This window comes from Danio rerio, chromosome 1, assembly GCF_049306965.1.
Source record: "Danio rerio strain Tuebingen ecotype United States chromosome 1, GRCz12tu, whole genome shotgun sequence".
In the NCBI taxonomy this organism is placed as follows: domain Eukaryota; kingdom Metazoa; phylum Chordata; class Actinopteri; order Cypriniformes; family Danionidae; genus Danio; species Danio rerio.
The window spans coordinates 7,797,501-7,818,362 of record NC_133176.1 but is presented as its reverse complement, the minus strand read 5'-3'; the positions used below and the strand labels follow the sequence as shown (position 1 = coordinate 7,818,362).

The window sequence follows — 20,862 nt, the reverse complement described above, 5'->3', positions numbered from 1 at the left end:
TAACCTGGGTTAGTGTAAATTATAGTACTACAGTATAGAGCTTACTGTTGTTTTACTGACTTGATTCTCTCTATACACTGCCATATCATCCTGCACCCCAAGACTGATTACTCACTGAAGCCTGGTACCTGATGGGAGACCACATGAGAAAGCTAGGTTGCTGTTGGAAGTGGAATTAGTAAGGACAACAGGGGGCGCTCAACCTGTAGTCTGTGTGAGTCCTAATGCCCCAGTAAAGTGAAGGGGACACGATACCATCAGTGAACGCAGTCTTTTGTATAAGACGGTAAATCGAGGTTCTGACTCTCTGTGATCATAAAAAAATCCCATGGCACTTCTCGTAAAGAGTAGGGGTGTAACCAGGGTGCGGATTGCAGCTTATTTTGATGGTCAAGTAAATGAAAATATAAGTCAGTCTGGTCTTTACTCTAGTTTTATCATTGAATGTAATGAATAAAATTTGACTTTATTAAATGACTACTGTACATTTTTAGTTGTTATCCCTCACTAAATACACATTGCCAGTACCTCAATGGACCATGTTAGTACTGCTTTTTCCTTTAGGACTACCTTCTGCAAGCATTTCGCTCCATATAGACTTGACATCATAATGTCACTGCAGTTTTATCAGCTGCACATTCATGGAGTGAATCTTCTGTTCCAGCACATCCCAAATGTGCATTATTGGATTGAGATCTGGTGACTGTGGAGCCATTTGAGTATTATGAGCTCACTGTCATGTTCAAGAAACCAGTTATAGATAATTTGGGCTTTGTGGAATGGCACATTATCCTACTAGAAGTAGCCGTCATGAGATGGACACGCTGTGGTCATAAAGGGATGGTCAGCAGCAATGTTCAGGTAGACTGTGGTGTTTAAAGGATGCTCAGTTGGTACTAAGGGGCTCAAAGTGTGCCAGGAAAATCTCCTCCACACCATTACAGCCCCAACAGCGGCCAGAACCACTGATACAAAACAGGATGGATCCAGGCTTTTATGTTGTTTACAACAAATTCTGATTCCACCATCTGAATGTTGCAGCAGATATTAAGACTCATCAGAAGTACAGTCTCAGTTTGCTCTTCTCGTCTGGCAGAAGTACACTCTAAACTCATTGGGTCAATATGGACAAATACAACATTGGGTTAAAAGTGAAATATAACATAAAAAACATTCACATGGTAGTTTTAATTTATTTGTAATTTAACTATGCTGTTAAAATAAAACCTATATAGCTATAGTATATCCTGACTTTTTCTAAATGTGTGTCAGTTTCTAACATTGTTATGTTATAACAACTATAAAACTTCTTGAGTTCTGAGAATAGGCGGCACGGTGGCTCAGTGGTTAGCACTGTGGCCTTGCAACATAACTGGTTTGAGTCCAGTTTGCATTTCTGTGTATGGTTTGCATTTTCTTTCCATGTTGGCGTGGGTTTCCTCTGGGTCCTTCAGTTTCCCCCACAGTACGAAACACATACGCTATAGGTGAATTAGGCAAGCAAAATTGGCCTTATGGCTGATTTATACTTCTGCGTCAACACTAGGGTTGGGTGATTTCAACCAATTTTGCATCGTACAATGTCTAATGTGAAACATCACGATTGACGATGGCATCGTCGTCATAGGCGTTGATGAATTAAATATTCATGAATAATTAATTATTTAATGACAAATTAATTATTTGTAGCTTATCGTTCAATTACCTGACTTGCATGGTCTTTGTTTTACCCATAAACAAATCATAGATAAATAAAAATAAGTTAAACACAAATTACCACCTGTCAATCACTTTTTCAGCAGGACTCTGGCGTGAATAGGCAGAATGATCTGTGTCGTTATAATGGGGTTGACAAGCTGGGGTGGTAAAAAAAGGTGCAAAACCAACAGGAACCAACCAAAAGTGTCTTAGGTTTTCGCTAAAATTACTAAGTACAAGCCTGAAAGTGAAAGATTGAAGCAGTGTACTGACTCTGTGACACATTACCTGACAGATTCAAAAGACAGAAGAGTCATTAGAAAGGGACAAGATGAATTAAATATCACATTTAACAACTACAGTGGGACATGATTCAGCGGTACATCCTTGATAAACTGTCCGAAGTGCACTGCTTAAAGCATCCGTTGAGCTGGAGCTCAGACGAGCACATGACAGTGTATGTGGCCACGTGATGTTCGTATAGTGTGGACGAAGGTTATTCAGAAATGCTAGATGTAACGCCAGTGTGGATGTGGATCGTTTTCGTCCTAAATACCATTTTAAAACTAAGCTGTATTAGTGTAAACTGGTCCTAAGTGTGTATTTTTCACTAGTGGGTTCGCGAAAGGGGGCAGGGTGGAGAATCGAGATGCCAGCTCAGCATCGTGACGTCTATTGGCTATCGACGATGGACGATGACATTGTCTATCGACCCAAACCTAGTCAACACACGCATATGGTACGGCGCAGCCTTCACGCGGTCAAATACCCCTCTACGTGGCCGACGCCGACACGCGCCTCTCAAATCATTTAACTGCAATAGTGCAAGCTCTGTGATTGGTTGGCTTCTTAGCAGTGATGAGTGTGAGCAGTGCTGAGAGCCTGATGGAGCAATTGTCGAGCGACTGACAAGTGACGAGTCTCTAGCTCAAACTTTTGCTTGGTGTTTACCTTATGATTAAATTGTTGCATATCTGCCGGTTCCCGCCTCTGAATGAGTGAGATTTAGCTACTTGTAGCATTCAGAAAAAACAAAAAAACCCATGAAAAAACAGGCAGGCGCCTTGCCAATAAATGCCTAGCACCTTTCTGTTTAAAAAAATGATAACAAAAACATAACTTTACATCAGACATCTTTCAAAACAACATATTCAGTGCAAAAAACATTACTCTCCTGCTTGCTGGACAAAGTGGGTAGTATATAACTTATACACAATTACAGACTGTACTTGGTAGAGCTACGCATGAATTTGCTCTTCAGTGTTTGAACTCTCAGTAATGATTAAATCACACTGAACTGAGCTAAACTGAACTTAAACACTAAAAAACTGAACTACACTGTTCCAGTTACTATGACCATTTATGTGAAGCTGCTTTGACACAATCTACATTGTAAAGCGCTATACAAATAAAGCTGAATTGAATTGAATTGTACTATGAAAAATATTATATTTTAAAAGGTAACGAATTCTTAAAATATAACGACATATATTCAAAAGTTAATTTTAGTCTCAATTGAAGATTTGATTGTAAATATGACATGACAATATGATAACAGTCAGACAAACCGTATATTGTCACACTAGTAGTTATAGAATTCTGTTAGTTCCACTGTAAAACTGACCTGAAAAAATAAGTTTAGTAGTCTACTTTATATTTGACCCAACATTGACTCACAACAAGCCAGCATTTTTTAGAGTGTATCTTCTTCAACATTTGATGTTTTGAGTGTTCAGAGATGCTCTTTCGCAGACATCGGATTTATCATGTGGTTATTTGAGTGCATTGCCTTTCTATCAGCTCAAATCCGTCTGGTCATTCTCCTTTGACCTCTGGCATCAACAACACATTTTTGACCACAGAACTGTCACTTAGAGTATACGTTCTCTTTCCTTGACCATTTTCTGTAAACCCTAAGGATGGTTGTGCTTGAATATGCCAGAAGATCAACAGTTATTGAAATACTCAGACCAGCTCATCTGGCATCATCAATCACGCCACACTCTAAGTCACTCAAATCATCTTTCTTTCCCATTCTGAGGGTCGAACCTTCAGCAGATCATCTTGATAATGTCTTCATGCACAAATGTAGTACTTTTCCATTATATTGGCCAATAAGCAGTTGAATAAGTGTCTAATATTAAGTTCAAAGTCATAAATATTTTACAAAATATATTTTTAAAAATCCATGCTGGGAATTAAATGAATCAGTGGCTCTTTGTTCTAAAATGATATGTTAATGTGAGCCATCTGAATCGACTGAATCGCTTGGATGAACATGACTTTGGAATGCCAAATGAGCAACATTTAAAGATGGTTGTTTTAAGATTCAAGTATTTAGGTGGCTTTTTGGTGTCACCTTTATTCTAACAATAACAGCACAGGCTTAGACATTACAAAACTGCAAGACTACACTTCACGCTGAAGCTCTAATCTATGCAAATGCATGCTGGAGCTCTCTAAATGTTCCAACATACATTACACGGAAGGACTTTTTATTACATAAAACATCAAGTATGCATTTCAATTGGCGTACAAAGCCAAGCAAGTAGATCTGTGCTTTCTCTCAGAACATTTTCAATTTGGGTGCAGTGCCTTGGAGACAATTGCCTCCTGGTATTGACCAAGAGCTTCCACCTTTGAAGTGAATCTTAACTCGTCTTCGCTTTGATGTATAAATAGGTCCTTCATGCTTGTTAGGCTTGCGCATCTCACTTTGAGCTCAGCTCCTCCCTCTCTTGTCATCCTGGCTGCTTGTACACCTTGGGGAATCCATTCTGCCGATGTCAAGGGAGCCCCGGATTACCATTACAATGATAGAGTTGACTGGAACAGCGGTGAGCAGCATGCGGCGGGGCTCCCAGTCTCGACTGAACAGTAAATACAGTACAGCGAGACACTAGACCTGTAGCCACGGCCCTCAGGCCTCTTCTTAATCCGTCCCGACCGTGTCCGGACCCCCCGTTAGGACAGCGGGGTGGGGGTGTGGAAGAGGGTGGAGTCACACCAGCTGGTTTGGTGCCTCCTGGCAGTGGCTTGATCTGCCATCTGTCCGACTCAGCCAAAAAACACACCCCTTGATTTCCCAATTCATGTTTCTCTCCTTGCTGTTCCAGGACAGGTGAGACCTAGCATGAAAGCATATGTCTGAGGGATCGATCAAGATGCTCTAATAAACTAGTCTGGTTTATACCGGTTTTAGATTTTGTGAACATTTACAACAGTGATGATTAAAATTGAATTGGCGAGGCAGTGGCGCAGTAGGTAGTGCTGTCGCCTCACAGCAAGAAGGTCGCTGGTTTGAACCTCGGCTCAGTTGGCGTTTCTGTGTGGAGTTTGCATGTTCTCCCTGCCTTCGCGTGGGTTTCCTCCGGGTGCTCCGGTTACCCCCACAGTCCAAAGACATGCGGTACAAGTGAATTGGGTAGACTAAATTGTCCGTAGTGTGTGTGAATGTGTGTGTGGATGATTCCCAGAGATGGGTTGTGGCTGGAAGGGCATCCGCTGCGTAAAAACTTGCAGGATAAGTTGCCGGTTCATTCCGCTGTGGCGACCCCGAATTATTAAAGGGACTAAGCTGACAAGAAAATTAATTAATGAATGATTAAAATTGAAAAGTTTTTGCTTTATGTTTTTAAAAAGTTTGGCCTATGGGGGACAATGATGTCAAAATAATCCCTGTTTACATAGATCTGCAAAAACAACTGCTGTATTATGCATGCCAAGCCAGTAGTTGGTGCTGTCACTTTGTAAAAAATAAAAAAAAATAATAATAAAAACACTATACATTTATTTAGAGATGGTCCTTTAGTCCACAGTTGTTAGTTGTCAAGTACTTGTACAGGTCTATAAACTGACTGCACAGCACTCGACATCTAGAGCTGTGGCAAAATTGATTCTGTGACTTTTAAAATGCATTGCTATTCTGTCTTGAATCAATTCTGGGCATCGTTTTTAACAGCAGACAGTGCTCTAGGCAAGTTTTGAACAGTAGGTTGTGGTCTAGGCTGATTTTAAACAGTAGATGACGCTCAGCAGGCGGTGATCTAGGCTAGTTTTGAACAGTAGATGATGCTCTAGGCTAGTTTTTTAAACCTATTCTATCTTATATTGATTCTGAGCATAGTTAATAGCAAATGGTGCTCTAGACTACTTTCTAACAGTGGATGGCGGTCTAAGTTAGTTTTAATAGCAGACAGCGCACTAGACTAGTTTTGAACAGTAGATGGTGCTCTAGGCTAGTTTTTAAAGCCAGATCAAGCTCATAACCCATTGCTATTCTGTCTTAACTTGATTCTAAGCGTAGTTTTTAACAGCAAATAATGCAGATGGTGCACTAGGCTAATTTTGAACAGTAGATGGTGCTCTAGACTAGTTTTTAACAGTAGATCAATCTCAGAATCAATTCAAGACAGAATAACATTGTGTTTTGAGCTTGATCTGGTCTTAAAAACTAGCCTAGAGCACCGTCTGCCATTTAAAATTAGCCTAGAGTGCCATCAGCTAGTAAAAACTAGTCTAGAGCGCCATTTGCTGTTAAAAACTATGCTCAGAATCGATTCAAGACAGACTATCGATGTGTTTTGTGCTTGATCTGCTGTTAAAAACTAGTCTAGAGCACCATTCGCTATGCTTTGAGTCAATTCAGTACAGAATAGCAATGAGTTATGAGCATAGCAAATGGCACTCTAGACTAGTTTTTAACAGCATATGGTGCTCTAGGTTAATTTTAAACAGTAGATGGCACTGTTGGTTAGTTTTAATAGCAGATGGCGCACTGGGCTAGTTTTGAACCGTAGATGGTGCTCTAGGCTAGTTATTAACAGCAGAGCAAGCTCAAAGCACATTGCTATTCTGTCTTGAATTGATACGGAGCATAGTTTTTAACAGTAAATGACACTTTAGACTAGTTTTAATATCAGACATCACTCTAGGCTAGTTTTGAACAGTAGATGTCGCTCTAGGCTAGTTTTTAAGACCAGATCAAGCTCAAACACATTGCTATTCTGTTTTGAATGGATTCTGAGCATAGTTTTTTCCAGTAAATGGCGCTCTAGACTAATTTTAATAGCAGACGGCACTCTAGACTAGTTTTGAAAAGTAGATGGCGCTCTAGGCTAGTTTTTAACAGCAGAGCAAGCTCAAAAAATATTGTTATTCTGTCTTGAATTGATTTTGAGCACAGTTTTTAACAGCAAATTGCGCACTAGACTAGCTAATAACAGCAGATGGCGCTCTAGGCTAGTTTTGAACAGTAGATGGCGCTCTATGCTAGTTTTTAGCAGCATATCAAGCTCCAAACACATTGCTGTTCTGTCTTGAATGGATTCTGAGCATAGTTTTAACAGCAGATGGCGCTCTAGGCAAATTTTAAACAGTAGATGGCGCGCTAGGTTAGTTTTAATAGCAGACAGCACTCTAGGCTAGTTTTAAACAGTAGATCACACTCTAGGCTAGTAAAAGCAGATCAAGCTCCAAACACATTGCTATTCTGCCTTGAATTGATTCTGAGCATAGTTTTTAACAGTAAATGGCGCTTTAGACTAATTTTAATATCAGACAGAACTCTAGGCTAATGGCAAATGGCGCTTTAGTATGCACATTTAAAGAATCGGAACTGTAAAATAAAATGCTTCCATAATTTCTTTAGAGACCATACTGGGGGACAGAATAATCTTCCTTTCTCTTCCAACCCATCTGTTTTATGTGCGTCATCAGATAATATCAGGATGATGCTCACAGAATCAAACCCACATCATTTTTCAAACCCTAATGAAATATTGATAGACGATCCATAAAGATCAGATTTCAGTCAGGTTCCCTAATCAGTTCTTTTTCCCTCTCTCCCTTCAGGTGTTTCTCTCGATCCGATCACTTGGCACTGCACATGAAGAGGCACGTCTGAGGAGGAAGAGGAGGAGGCGGGAGGAAGAGACAGAGAGAAGGCCGAGGGAGAGAAAGAGGGGGATTATGGGAAAGAGCCGAATACCACTCAGGCCGTTGGCTCATCCCACTGGAGGGAGACCCCGGTGTGGAAACAACCAGCAAGAGCTGAACTTACACCAGGTCTTGAGGTTTGATCGGCGAGATGCAAGTCACATCTGACCATGAGGATGTACATTCTGCGGTCTACAGATCTGAGAAGGTGTTATGACAGCTCATGTCAATGTGCTTCAGTTGGTACTCACAACATCAATGACTTGATTTAGTTACGAATAATGCGCTCTCCAAGACCCATTAAAGATTTTGCCAATGTTACTTAGACATCTTGCGCATATTGTCACAGACAAAAGCTATTGTTGCTCCAGATTTAATTTGCTGCACCGTGCAGGACGTGAATGCATCTCCTTTGGAGAATATCGTAGCGATAGGACGTCAATCCAAAGAGATGGATTTTTGTTTGTTTGTTTCATTTTGAGCAAGGATTATCCTTCTGCTTTGATCCCGCCAAGATCTAAAGTGGAATGTCCATCTGGAGAAATCTGGATTTCAAAAGGCGACCAAGATGAATCGCTTTTATATGTGTATTTGACCGGAGGAGTGAAAGAAACGCTCTTACCTTCTTCATAGATGGACAAATCTCTCTCTTTCACATCCCTCCCTGCCAACTAACCAACCAACCGCTGCGCAGCGACACTTTGAGACTTTTTATAAAGAAAAAAAAATCAAGGAAGAGATCTTTTTGAATGATGACTATGTTATATAATTCAGAAGACTTCTTTTTTTGCTTTTCTCCTGTGGATGTGTACAAAATAGAAAAAGAAACAAAAATGGACCAAAAAAGAAAGAAAAACTGCCATATGCACAAGCGAAAAGTAGTGGATTCTACACTGGCACAGACCGCATCTGAGGTGGACTTCATTTCTTTAGAAACGCAAACTTTTAGTGGCAAAAAAGAAAAAAAGAAAAAAGCAATGTTGTTGTTGCACACGTTTTGAGCATTCCTCAACATTATTTATAACCCATGAAATGTTCCCCCATAAACTTGGGTTTCTTCGGGATTTCTAGGACTAGCATGAAATGAGAAAAGCACCATGGTTTATCTGCGGACTTCACAACAAAATAATGACTTCCACCATTCAAGGCAAGATTTGCGATCAGAAAAGTTTAGGTTGTGTAGTACGTCCCGAAAAACTGTCCGGACAGACACTTCCCATCTGTTATTTTAGTTTGGATGGTACAAAGCATCATAAATTGAAAAAAAAAAATAGTGTGCGTTTTGTGTTTCGCTGGTCCTATAGGTGGCATCTACATGTTTAGGCTTTGTAATGGGCTTTTTCTTACACATTACATATCTGTCTGCTTAGTGTTCCCGGTAAAAACAACTGTACAGTGTGAAAAAAAAAATGTATAGTAAAAGTGAGGTTTAAATTACAGCGTACAATCAAGTGTGGGATGTGAATGTAAGGTTGGATGATTGTGGACGGCCCTGCACTTATGCAATCATTGCTCACGATAGATCCTACTGTGGCTCATGCATAAAGATCTACACAAAGGCTCGTTGATGAAGGAATAACGCACATAAAATGAACAATCTGCCATTGTTTACTCACCCTCGTGTCGCTCCAAACCTTCTTTCTTCAGTGCAAGACAAAAGACGTTTTGAAGAATGATGTCTCTTTTTTTCCTACAATCAAAAACAATGGGGGATTTCAAAGTCTGACAATTGGCATTAAAGCACTAAGATAAAGTAAATGTGAAAATATTCCAAATTTAACTTCATTTTAACGTCCACATATTCAAACTTGACACAATTCCAAAAAATACACAAAACAAAAACCTTTTGCAATTATCATTACAGCGCATCTTCAAAGCTATATCAGTCTATAATAATAGACTGATAATTTTTGAAGCAAGCATTCTGCTAAAGTCATAAGCCCAGCAGGCACAGAACGTGCCAACATGACGTCAGACGATGGATTTTAGTTGCCACACCTGACAACTAAATGTCAGGTTTTGACATCAATATGACGTTGGTTTAAGATGTTGGCTAGACGTTGGATTTTGGTCACTTTCCGACACAACCTAAATTCAACCAAATATCAACGTCATTTTATTTCTTTTTTTGGCCTCAAAATAATGTTGTCCTTAGATGCTGGCTAGACATTGAATTTTGGTATTAACGTCTTATGGCATTGTGTAGGAGGTTTGGACATGACATGAAGATGAATAACTGTTCATATGATCCTGTTATAGCAGTCTTGTGTATTGTGGTGTAACTCAGCAAGCATTTTTTTGTTTTTAAAAGATGTCTAATAGATGACTAATAGACATCTAAACATAGTCGTCTTGGCTAAAACAAGGCTAAATTTCGGCAGTCAGTGAAAATCTTAATAGACTTCTAAGATTAAGCCAAAACTAGACTAGTCATCAAATAGACAGAAATGAATACACTACAAATGTTAATGTTACAAATGGACTACAAATATAAAGTTTGTCTAATTTAATGACTAGTCTAGTTTTAGCCTATTCTTAGAGGTCTATTAGATTTTCACTGACTGCCCAAGTTTAGCCTTGTTTTAGCCAAGACAACTATTTTTAGATGTCTATTAGAGCCCCAGATCAGAGCCCCAGATCTAAAAATCTATAAAATGAGCACAGCACACCTAGATTTGATTTATTAATCCTTAACCAATGCAAACTATCCATAGTGTATAAATATGCATTTTACATCTAAACCCCTAAAATAGATGCTTAAAAATGGAAAAATATATGTAATTTAAATGACATACACATGTTTTATCGTTTCACAATCTCCAAAATCAAGTTCATAACTCCAAAAATGTTTGGCTTATATCTCATAAATCAGACTTTGTCAAGATTTCCAGTTCATATCTGACATATTAACACATTCAAGTCAGCAAAAATCATCTCTTTCTATGACATTTTATAACCACATCTCCAGATTTTACTCCTTTCATCCAGAAATAAGTGTTAGACAAGGATTGTTATGACTTGTTCACACTGTCAGTCAGTTCCTTGTCCTTTTCACTCACTTGTCTGACATGAACCAACGGGAGGCCTTGTCTGTCAGAATGGCAGTATGGGTAATGAGAATGGAATTCGGCTCTCCAGGCACTGGTCACCCCCTCAATGGGGCGTAACGGAGTAGGACCACACTGGGGGTCATACTCCACACTTATGCTGACCGGGAGATCTTATCGCAACTGCCCGACACAGTCAATTTGACCGTGTAGCCGGGTGTCGGCTTACTTCCCTCCCTGGCCACATTAGCTCCATGAAAAATAACAAAGACACAAGGTCACAGGAATCCAGAGCAGAGCCGCGCGCATCCCCTGTCCTCAAGAGACCGTCGCACAGACCATTTCAAGCTAAAATCTAGTGCACGAAGCTTGCTTTTCTTAGAGATTTAAAGAGATGGTTCACCGAAAAATTTAATTTAATGCATCATTTACTCACCCTCAAGTGGTTTCAAACCTTTGAGTTTTTTTTTTCTGTCGATCACAAATGAAGATATTTTGAAGAACAATAGCAATTAGCCTTGTTACCATACATCTAATTTTGAAATGTGTCATAAAAATGCTTAATATAAATGCCAGGATATGCATACATTTTTAAAAATGTGCATAAAAACTGAGTAGGATAAACTTTTTATTCGATAACACATAAAGGTGCAAAGGGTAGAATGGAAACACATTTACTGAATAAATTCTAGAGCATGCGCATCAAAAAAGTCATGTGATTTTGTTTTAATAGATCTTGCAATGACAAAAATAGTCATTAATGGACAAACTAGTTGACAGAGCACATTGTAAAATATCTAAAATGTTGTTTTTGTAATTTTAATATCCCTCAGCTAAAGCCCATCATCAAAGTGGTACACTAGTATTACCTCCAAGAGCTTCCCAAAGTCCGTCTCACGACTCGAATAATCAACGCATGTTTATTTTTTTTACTTTATCGTTTTCTAAGGCACATATACCCCCAGTATAACCCCAAGGCTTAATCTAGTCCTAGAGTTAAATGCATGTATGAGATATTGTAACAAAGCAAGTTGTACTGGTATACCTCAAAATGTGTCAGTACTATTGTTTTGTCTCAAGATACAAAACAGTAATGTTTTTTGTAGTGTACGTTTATTAAAGTTATTTAAAAATCTTAATTGAACTAAAATCTAATCCTGGTTTAGACTAAGCCTTGTCTGTGACACCGGCCCTTACTGTGTCATAAGAAAAAAGTTCACATTGGCTAAAATAATGCAGAAAATTCAGATTTTCTCTTTGCTATTTGCCATCAGTTTATCAGGAAGTTACCATTTTGGATGGAAACGGTGCTTCATTCGCATATGTTTTATGCGATATTTCAAATTTGCACATAGATTAAATCCACATCATTGAATGGAAACTAACTGACACTCATAATAGGGAAAATAACCTACTATAAAAATCAATGGCTACATCATTTTTCGAAATATCTTCTTTTGTGATCAACAAAAGGAGGAAACTCGAATAGGTTGGGGCAAACAAGTTGGGGGTGAAAAAATAATGAGAGAAATTCCCATTTGTGGTGAACCAGCCCTTTAAGACTGCAACCTGGAGGTTTACAACATACCGTAAAAATTTGTAGTTCAAAATTTATATCAGAACATGATCGTGGGATATGCAAACAATAATATGCATCATGCTGTCCCACATTTTTGGGAAAAACAATCCAATATTTCCATAAACAACCAACACTACACTGTAAAAAAAATCTGTTATTTATTTTTTTTCCATCAGCTAAGATGCCAGAAAATAAATGTAAAATAACGGCTGTTAAATTACAGACGTTTACCGTTAAAATAACAGATGTTAAATTGCAGAAATTTTCTTAAATTAAAATTTTACGATATATTTAATTTTATGGTAAATTACTGTAATTTAACAGCCGTTATTTTATGTTTGCGTATTTTACATATTTTACATTAAAATTGTATGAAAAATTTCTGTAATTTACCATCTGTTATTTTACGGTATATTTCTGTAATTAAATGGCCGTTATTTTATGTTTACATATTTTACATTGAATTTCATGAAAAAAAAAATTGTAATTTACCGTCTGTTATTTTACGGTAAATTTCTGTAATTTAATGGCCGTTATTTTATGTTTACATATTTTACATTAAATTTCATGAAAAAATTCTGTAATTTATCATCTGTTATTTTACGGTAAATGTCTGTAATTTAATGGCCGTTATTTTATGTTTACATATTTTACATAAAATTTCATGAAAAATTTCTGTAATTTACTGTCTGTTATTTTACGGTAAATTTCTATCATTTAACAGTCATTATTTTATGTTCACATATTTTACGTTAAATTTCTGTAATTTACCGTCTGTTATTTTACATTAAATTTCTGTAATTTAACTGACGTTATTTTATGATTACGTATTTTACGTTAAATTTCATGTTAAGTTACTGTAATTTAACTGCCGTTAATTTACGTTTTTATAAATAACAGATTTTTTTACAGTGCAGGTAACACAGGTGATCAAGCCTGGTGATGCTCATTGAAAGTGTTTATTTTAGGGGCTCCTGTGATGCTCCTAGATGGATAAAACATACGAGAAACAGGTTATGAGTGAATATCACAAAACATGGCAAGAATATGCTCGGATCACATTTCATCTCAAAAACTAGAAGTGAAAACAATTGCGTTTACTACATCTTTTTAAGGTAAGTGGTTGCAAAAAGTTCATATGGACTGAATTTAAACAAATTTAAATGTAGTAACGTTCAATTTTTTGTTAAAATTCAGCCTAAATCAGTTGTTTGGAACCACTTACCTTTAAAAATGTAGTAAATTTAATGTATATTTTTCGGTCTAAAACATGAACTTGGGACTGTTTTTATTAATATTATTATCAACATATAGCAGGAACAAGCATCCATATCTAACTAAAACCTGTTTAACTGTTACTAATTGCAATATAAATGTCACAATTGTAGTTTTAATTGACTAATATATCCAGTTTTAGGGTGTGATATGTCCTGGCCATTTTTTGACCATCATGTTTTGTGAGGATCTGCAGTGCACCTGAATACAAAACTTTTGTGCTTGTGCTCAAATTCTCTTAGAGCTCGTCAAGTTATTGCAATCCACGAATCATGACATACGACGCTCTCTAACAGTTTCCCTCATGGACTTGACCATTTGTTCAATTTAAGTGCACCTTTTTCCTAAAAATCCTTCTTTAACATCCTCCAGCAGGACCAATTAGGGACGTTACCTTGGTCAAAACCAGCTAATGTGTTTGTCTTAATGGACTCCAGAAGCCCCGCAGAGAAGCTCGTCGTCTACTATTTTTATGTGCACTGTCTTTTAGCATCCCTCAAGTGTGTATAAAGCGTGTGCGTTCGCCGCTTTTAAAATCGACAACTTACTGACCTTTCTGCTGTGGGATAATGCAATTATTTGTAATTACGATGCACACTTGCAGGTACATTTTTACATTTGGTGTACAATTAACAAATCCGACACGAGCAGAGACACTACTAAACATGCAGGGAAACACTATATTAGGAGTTTGAATGCATTTCATATCTTGTGAAACTCTGATTAGTCTGTTTTAGGTCCGTGCGTTGTTTTTGGATTGATGCATTAGTACATTTACGTTAGCAGCTGGCGTCCGTTCGCTCCCATTCGAAGCATCGTTTTGTTTTTTGTACTCTTCCATTGCTCAAAACGCTGTGCTAAAAGCTTTAAAATGGATTGTACGAAGCTGATAAACAGAGTGATTTCTAATGTCTGTTGCACTCGTAGCGTAGTTTTCCGGTTAAAGGCTTTTTTTCCACACTTCCTGCTGTAAGATAAATCCGATTCCTCTGCTTTTCGCGGGCATTTCATGCTTTCCACTTTGCTCCTATATTTATGCTGTTTTTTGATTTGTTTATTTTTCGTTTTATTTGCTGTAAAAAGTGTTTGCATATATTATTTGTATTATATGATGTTAGTATGACAATGTTCTTTATTAAGGAAAAAGGAAAAGAGTTTATTTTTGTTACCGGTTTGTTTCATAATTCTTTTTTAAATTGGTATTGTAATATATCTATGCAAGAACTGTTAAGTGAAGCATTTTTATTTAAGAATGTCATTATGTGTAATAAATGGTAGAATCTTACTGATGCTGTAATCTGTTTGTTATTTCTAGAGGGGAATGCTGAATGTCTTGTGTTGGGAATTCTTTATTGAGACGTGTGGGTTGTTATGCAGCACCTTCGAGAAGTCCACATGACTCGAACACAAATCTAGCAAGTCTAAATAAGTCTACAAGTCTCCTTTGGTACAGCGTTCTCCTGTCTGTTAAATGTTTTAGGAAGGGCAGTGCATAGAAAATAGGCCTGACAAGTTTAGTTTCAGGGTCTTGAATAGATCCTAAGGTTTTACACGTGCCCTGACCAGCTTGAAAGTATCGCCCAGAGAAAAAGACAAAGATGTTGAGACCCTGCCTATAGCATTCGCATCACTTTTGAGATCTACCAGTGCTCAGGAATGCAATAGGTAGGCCCACATGGAATTTGCGTGCGCAGAATTCCGCAGAATTTCCGCAGATTTTGTCGGCGAAATAGCCTAGTGGTTAGCGTGCCGACATATGGTGCAATAGCACGTCAGGGCGTCGCAAGTTCGAATCCCGGCTCGACGACATTTCCCTACCCGCTCTCTCTCTCTCCCACTTAGCTTCCTGTCTCCTATCTAAAAAAAGGCAAAAAGCCCCCCAAAAAAAAAGAATTCGGCAGATTTCTGCAGATTTTTAGCCCATTATTAATTCTGTTTTTTAACTTGAGTAAATGTGTAAATCTGAATTTATTCAGTTTTTATTCAGTAATTTATTACTTTTTATTTAATATATTAAGGGTTTAATTATGATACTCCGCTGGATACTCCCAAAATAATTCCGCAGAAATCCGCAGATTTTTACCAAAATTCTCTGCAGAAATAGCAAAAAACGTCCGCAGATTCCGTCTGGCCCTGGCAATAGGTTTATTGTCTCTGTCTTCTGCTAGAGTTTTAAATTAAATGATTTAATAAAAACCAAAGAGTATATATTATATATATTATTTATATTATGATAGATAGATAGATAGATAGATAGACAGACAGACAGACAGACAGACAGACAGACAGACAGACAGACAGACAGACAGATAGATGATAGATAGATAGATAGATGATAGATAGATAGATAGATAGATAGATGATAGATGATAGATAGATAGATAGATAGATAGATAGATAGATAGATAGATAGATAGATAGATAGATAGATAGATAGATAGATAGATAGATAGATAAATAGATAAATAGATAAATAGATAGACAGACAGATAGACAGACAGACAGACAGACAGACAGATACTGTAGATAGATAGATAGATAGATAGATAGATAGATAGATAGATAGATAGATAGATAGATAGATAGATAGATAGATAGATAGATAGATAGATAGATAGATAGATAGATAGATAGATAGATAGATAGATAGATAGATAGATAGGGAATTGTGTGTGCGCATGTATAAAATATATAACAAATATAAACATATGTAATAAATGAAGCTATAATATATTTATAACAGTATTTATTTTGGATTGGATTCTGTTAAAACAATTAAGCAAACTTCAAAATTCGCCTCCCCAATTCACAGCACACTACTGATTATTTCTATTTCTCATACAAATTATTAAAACCAAAAAACATTTGGAGTCAACATCATTTGTTCAATAATTTCCATCATCAGAGAGGAAGAGAAGCCAAAAATCTTCTGGGTAGCTTGCGCAGTCTCTTACACTTAATAAACTAATGGCTTCCTTGTAGCTATTTGATTCTTAATTACAGCCCGAAGATGCTCATGAATATATGTATGTCTCTCCATCTCTGCCTCTTTATATCTCTCTCTGTCTATCTCCAGCTTTCTCTCCTACTGTAGTTCAACCTCTCTCTCTCTCTCTTTCTCTCTCTCTCTCTTTCTTTCTCTCTCTCTCTCACTCGCTGTGCTGCAAATCTGGAGCGTTGATAACCAACTTGATGATTTCTCTTCCATTTATTAAGCCTTTGCCCGTGACAAACAGATAAAATGGTAATTCAATAACTAATGGATAATTAGGGTGCAATTACGTACAAGAAAATGGCCTTGCACAGTGTATTAATTCTGCAAATGTATTCGGTATGGGTTATTCCCAAAAGGTTCCTCATCTATAACTAATGTACATAATTGAAACGGGCACCCTCATCTTACGATTCATTCACTTGTATCTGTCTGACTTATTGCCTATCATTTTACAATTATTCTGACATGATGGTTCATGTCTGGAGTGCTTTGGGGACTGGGAATCCATTTGCAATAAAGAAATATCTCTGAATATGACGTTCCTTGAGCTTAAAGGGTGAGTCGCACCAAAGAAAAAAAAAAAAAAGACCACGTCCGGCTCGTATTTCACCCCTAAAATTAAACGGGAGATGAGATGAATGAATTTTATTTTAGGACCATTACAGTGTTAGATTCATTAAGCTCATTTTCAAGCCCAGTTCTCATTATCAGTGAGCAAACAAAACAATCTCATTACTATGATAAATGAACTAGAACGAAATCATTCGAACTGTGAAATATATGTAATAAGATGTATTTTATATTTACAGTTGAAATCAGAATTAGCCCCTCTGAATAATCAGCCCCCCTGTTTATTTTTTTCTCCCTAATTTCTGTTTAACGAAGAGAAGATTATTTTAACACATTTCTGAACATAATAGTTTTAATAACTCATTTCTAATAACTGATTTATTTTATCTTTGCCATGATGACAGTAAATAATATTTAACTAGATATTTTTCAAGACACTTCTATACAGCTTAAAGTGACATTTAAAGGCTTATTTAGGTTAATTAGGTTGACTAGGCAGGTTAGGGTAATTAGGCAAATTATAATGATAGTTTGTTCTGTAGACTATATAGAAAAAAAAATAGCTTAAAGGCTAATAATTTTGTCCCAAAATTTTTTTTGTAATTTAAAAAAAGTAAAAAGCTGCTTTTTTTCTAGCCAAAATAAAACAAATAAATCTTTCTCCAAAAAAAAAAAAAAAAAATATATATATATATATATATATATATTTATATATATTGCCAATGAAAACACAGCCAATTTAAGTGTTCGACTGAACTTTTGTTACTATTACTATAAATTAGATATATGAATAATCACATCATCGTGCATCTCCAAAATGCAAAATGTTATTTCTGAATACATTTGCATTTCGAATAAATTGGGTGAATCAGTGATCCATTGATTCATTCACAAAGAGAGCTATTTAATCCACTCCCAAACGAATCAGCCATTTGAATGAATTAATTAATTGAATATTTGAATGAATGAATGAATGAATGAATGAATGAATGAATCAGTGACTTATATTAGATAATTAACAACACATACTGACAGTTTTTTTTATTATTAATTCATTCAAAATATAATTTGTATATAATATAATCAACTAATTTAAGTGTTCAAATGAACATTTGTTACTATAATTACTACTATGAATTAGATTTATGAATAATCACATCATTGTGCACCTCCAATCAACATGCTGTGGCACTTTATTTCTGAATAAATTTGCATTTCAAATAAATTGTGTGAATAAATGATTTATTCACAAAGATAGCCATTTCCCCGTAGGCACAGGACGTCAATATGACGTCAGATCGACGTTGAATCCAAACGTCGGAGCATTTTGTTTGTAAAATACAATTGGGTTGACGTCAACAACGTTGGACAGATGTTGCATTTTGATTACTTTCCAATGCAATCTAAAAACAAAAAAATATCAATGTCTAATAATGTTACAGCATGACGTTGTGTGGACGTTACCACTACGTCTATCAGACGTTGGATTTTGGTTGCCATACCTGACGGATAAATGTCACTATTTTACGTTGGTTTATGATGCTGGCTTTCACCGTGTTCAAGGAATACCACAGTTTGGAAAAGTCTAGGTTTTAAATCCGTCAAACTTTTCTGCTATACCGTTCCTAAGGTATAAGCAATTTATATATATATATATATATATATATATATATATATATATATATATATATATATATATATATATATATATATATATATATATATATATATATATTTTTTTTTTTTTTTTTTTTTAGGACAGCTGTATCTCCAGCAGAAAAGATCTCTGAAGATGCTGTTTTAAATGGTAAAGAAATCAGTGTTGTTGAAACAAATGAAGGTAGCAGAATTTAATAGTTTATTTGAATTATTTAGCCTAACATGTTTACTGCTCCAAAATACTTTTAAATTTTTCTCAAATTAAAATGTGTTGTATTCAAAGGGAAAAAAGTTGTTGTTATTTACCCAGACATTCAAAAAGAATATATTTTAGAGCTGTAATCGCAACACCTCAAAATCGTGATATTTATATCCAAGGTTTTCATACCGTCAGAATCTTATACTGGCTTATAGTTAGCTGGATGTTGGATTTTGTTGACTTTCAAACACAATCTAAACAAAATAAACCAAATATCAACTTTATTTATCGCTGCTATTGGACGTCAAAATAACATTATCCTTAGACGCTGGCTACCTACATCTAACCCAATATTAACGTCATATAACGACGTTGTGTATCTGCTAGGTTACTTCATGTCTGAATCAGTCATTTGAATGAATTCAATGAATGAATTAACGTAGTTTAGCTTTTAATTTCGAGCTTCTAGTTTCATTTAGCTTATAAAAATAGAAATTATGGGATTTTTTTTGCCAAATTGTGTTCAACTAAATTGCTTTTAATTACATTTATGAATGATCATTTCATGTATTATAAATGGATTCAAGTATTTTAATCATTTTATGGCATAATGTACAAAACAAAAAACTGTCCTGCATTTATATTATCATCTTTTGATTTATATGTATTCAATTTTAGATAACATAATTTCATGAAAATTTTAATTAAAGCCGAAATACAATAATCTGTGTGTGTGTGTGTGTGTGTGTGCGTGTGTGAGTGTGTGTGTGTGTGTGTGTGTGTGTGTGTGTGTGTGTGTGTGTGTGTGTGTGTGTGTGTGTGTGTGTGTGTGTGTAATGAATAATAATCTTCTGTTGTAGTTTTGAAAGCGCAGCTGGTTGGACGTGAGAAATTCACTCAGCATTGTTGGTTTACTCAGCTCTTGGCCTCAGAATCAGGATCAGTGCATGTATATGAATTAAAGAGCTCACGTTCTGCTTTTGGCTTGGATTCTGCCTGTTTGCTTTAAACAAAGAGCATCCTGGGGGAATATTTCCTAGAAGCAAGAGAGTATGGGGAGACAGACACACAGAGAGAAAGAGAGAGAGAGCGCTCTGGGGCTTCACTGCCTGAAAACAGAGATGAGCTCATCAAACAGATACAACACTATACCCGCTTCTGCAGTTTATTTTAATAGTGCTCTGAAGACGCTTATTTTGAGTCACACAGACCTTTTCAGTTTATCTGTACCAGTCTTAAAGTGTGTTCCTTATACTAAAATACATTAATCTGATATAAAAGATGTGATCATTTGCTGTAAAACATAACATTTCATAAATACTTGATCAATATAAATCATTAGTGCTACAGTTTTAGATATGTATTGTATTATTGCTATTGTTATAGTTTAAAAATTGCTTATAATTATTTACTTTTTTGGCGTTCATTTTCATTCAATTAAAATGCAATTTGATCAAAATATAGTATTTATAGTATTAATATTTAATTAAAATGTATGTAGGCTTATATGCAATATTTTTAGCATTAATATTTATATAATTAAAATGCATTTTGGTTTATATATACTATGTGTAGAGTTAAAATTTAAAACAAATGTTTGTAGGTTTATATATAATATTTTTAGCATAAATATTTATATAATTAAAATGTATGTAGGCTCAAATATGATAATTTTAGCATTAATATTTATATAATTAAAATGCATGTATGTTTATACACACCATTTGTAGTATTAATATTTAATTAAAAAGTATGTAGGTTTATATATATATATATATATATATATATATATATATATATATATATATATATATATATATATATATATATATATATATATATATATATATATATATATATATGTAGCATTAATATTTATTTAATTAAAATGTATGTGAATTTA

General features: G+C 35.7%; 1 protein-coding gene and 1 long non-coding RNA gene across 2 annotated transcripts in view; one reads left to right on the top strand and one right to left on the bottom strand.

The window, feature by feature from the left end:
- The window catches only part of klf7a (Kruppel like factor 7a), a 96,214-nt gene extending 81,393 nt beyond the window's left edge, over positions 1-14,821 (top strand). Inside the window, exon 4 of the mRNA NM_001020643.2 lies at positions 7,552-14,821. Within this exon, the coding sequence (NP_001018479.2) occupies positions 7,552-7,603 (52 nt within the window). The 3' untranslated portion in view covers positions 7,604-14,821. The remainder of the gene's footprint in view (positions 1-7,551) is intronic.
- The window catches only part of LOC141384432 (uncharacterized), a 30,683-nt gene continuing 12,876 nt past the window's right edge, over positions 3,056-20,862 (bottom strand). The window contains exons 3-4 of the long non-coding RNA XR_012405411.1: positions 9,252-9,325; positions 3,056-4,826 (exon numbers count right to left, since the gene is read on the bottom strand). This is a non-coding gene — a long non-coding RNA (uncharacterized lncRNA). The remainder of the gene's footprint in view (positions 4,827-9,251; positions 9,326-20,862) is intronic.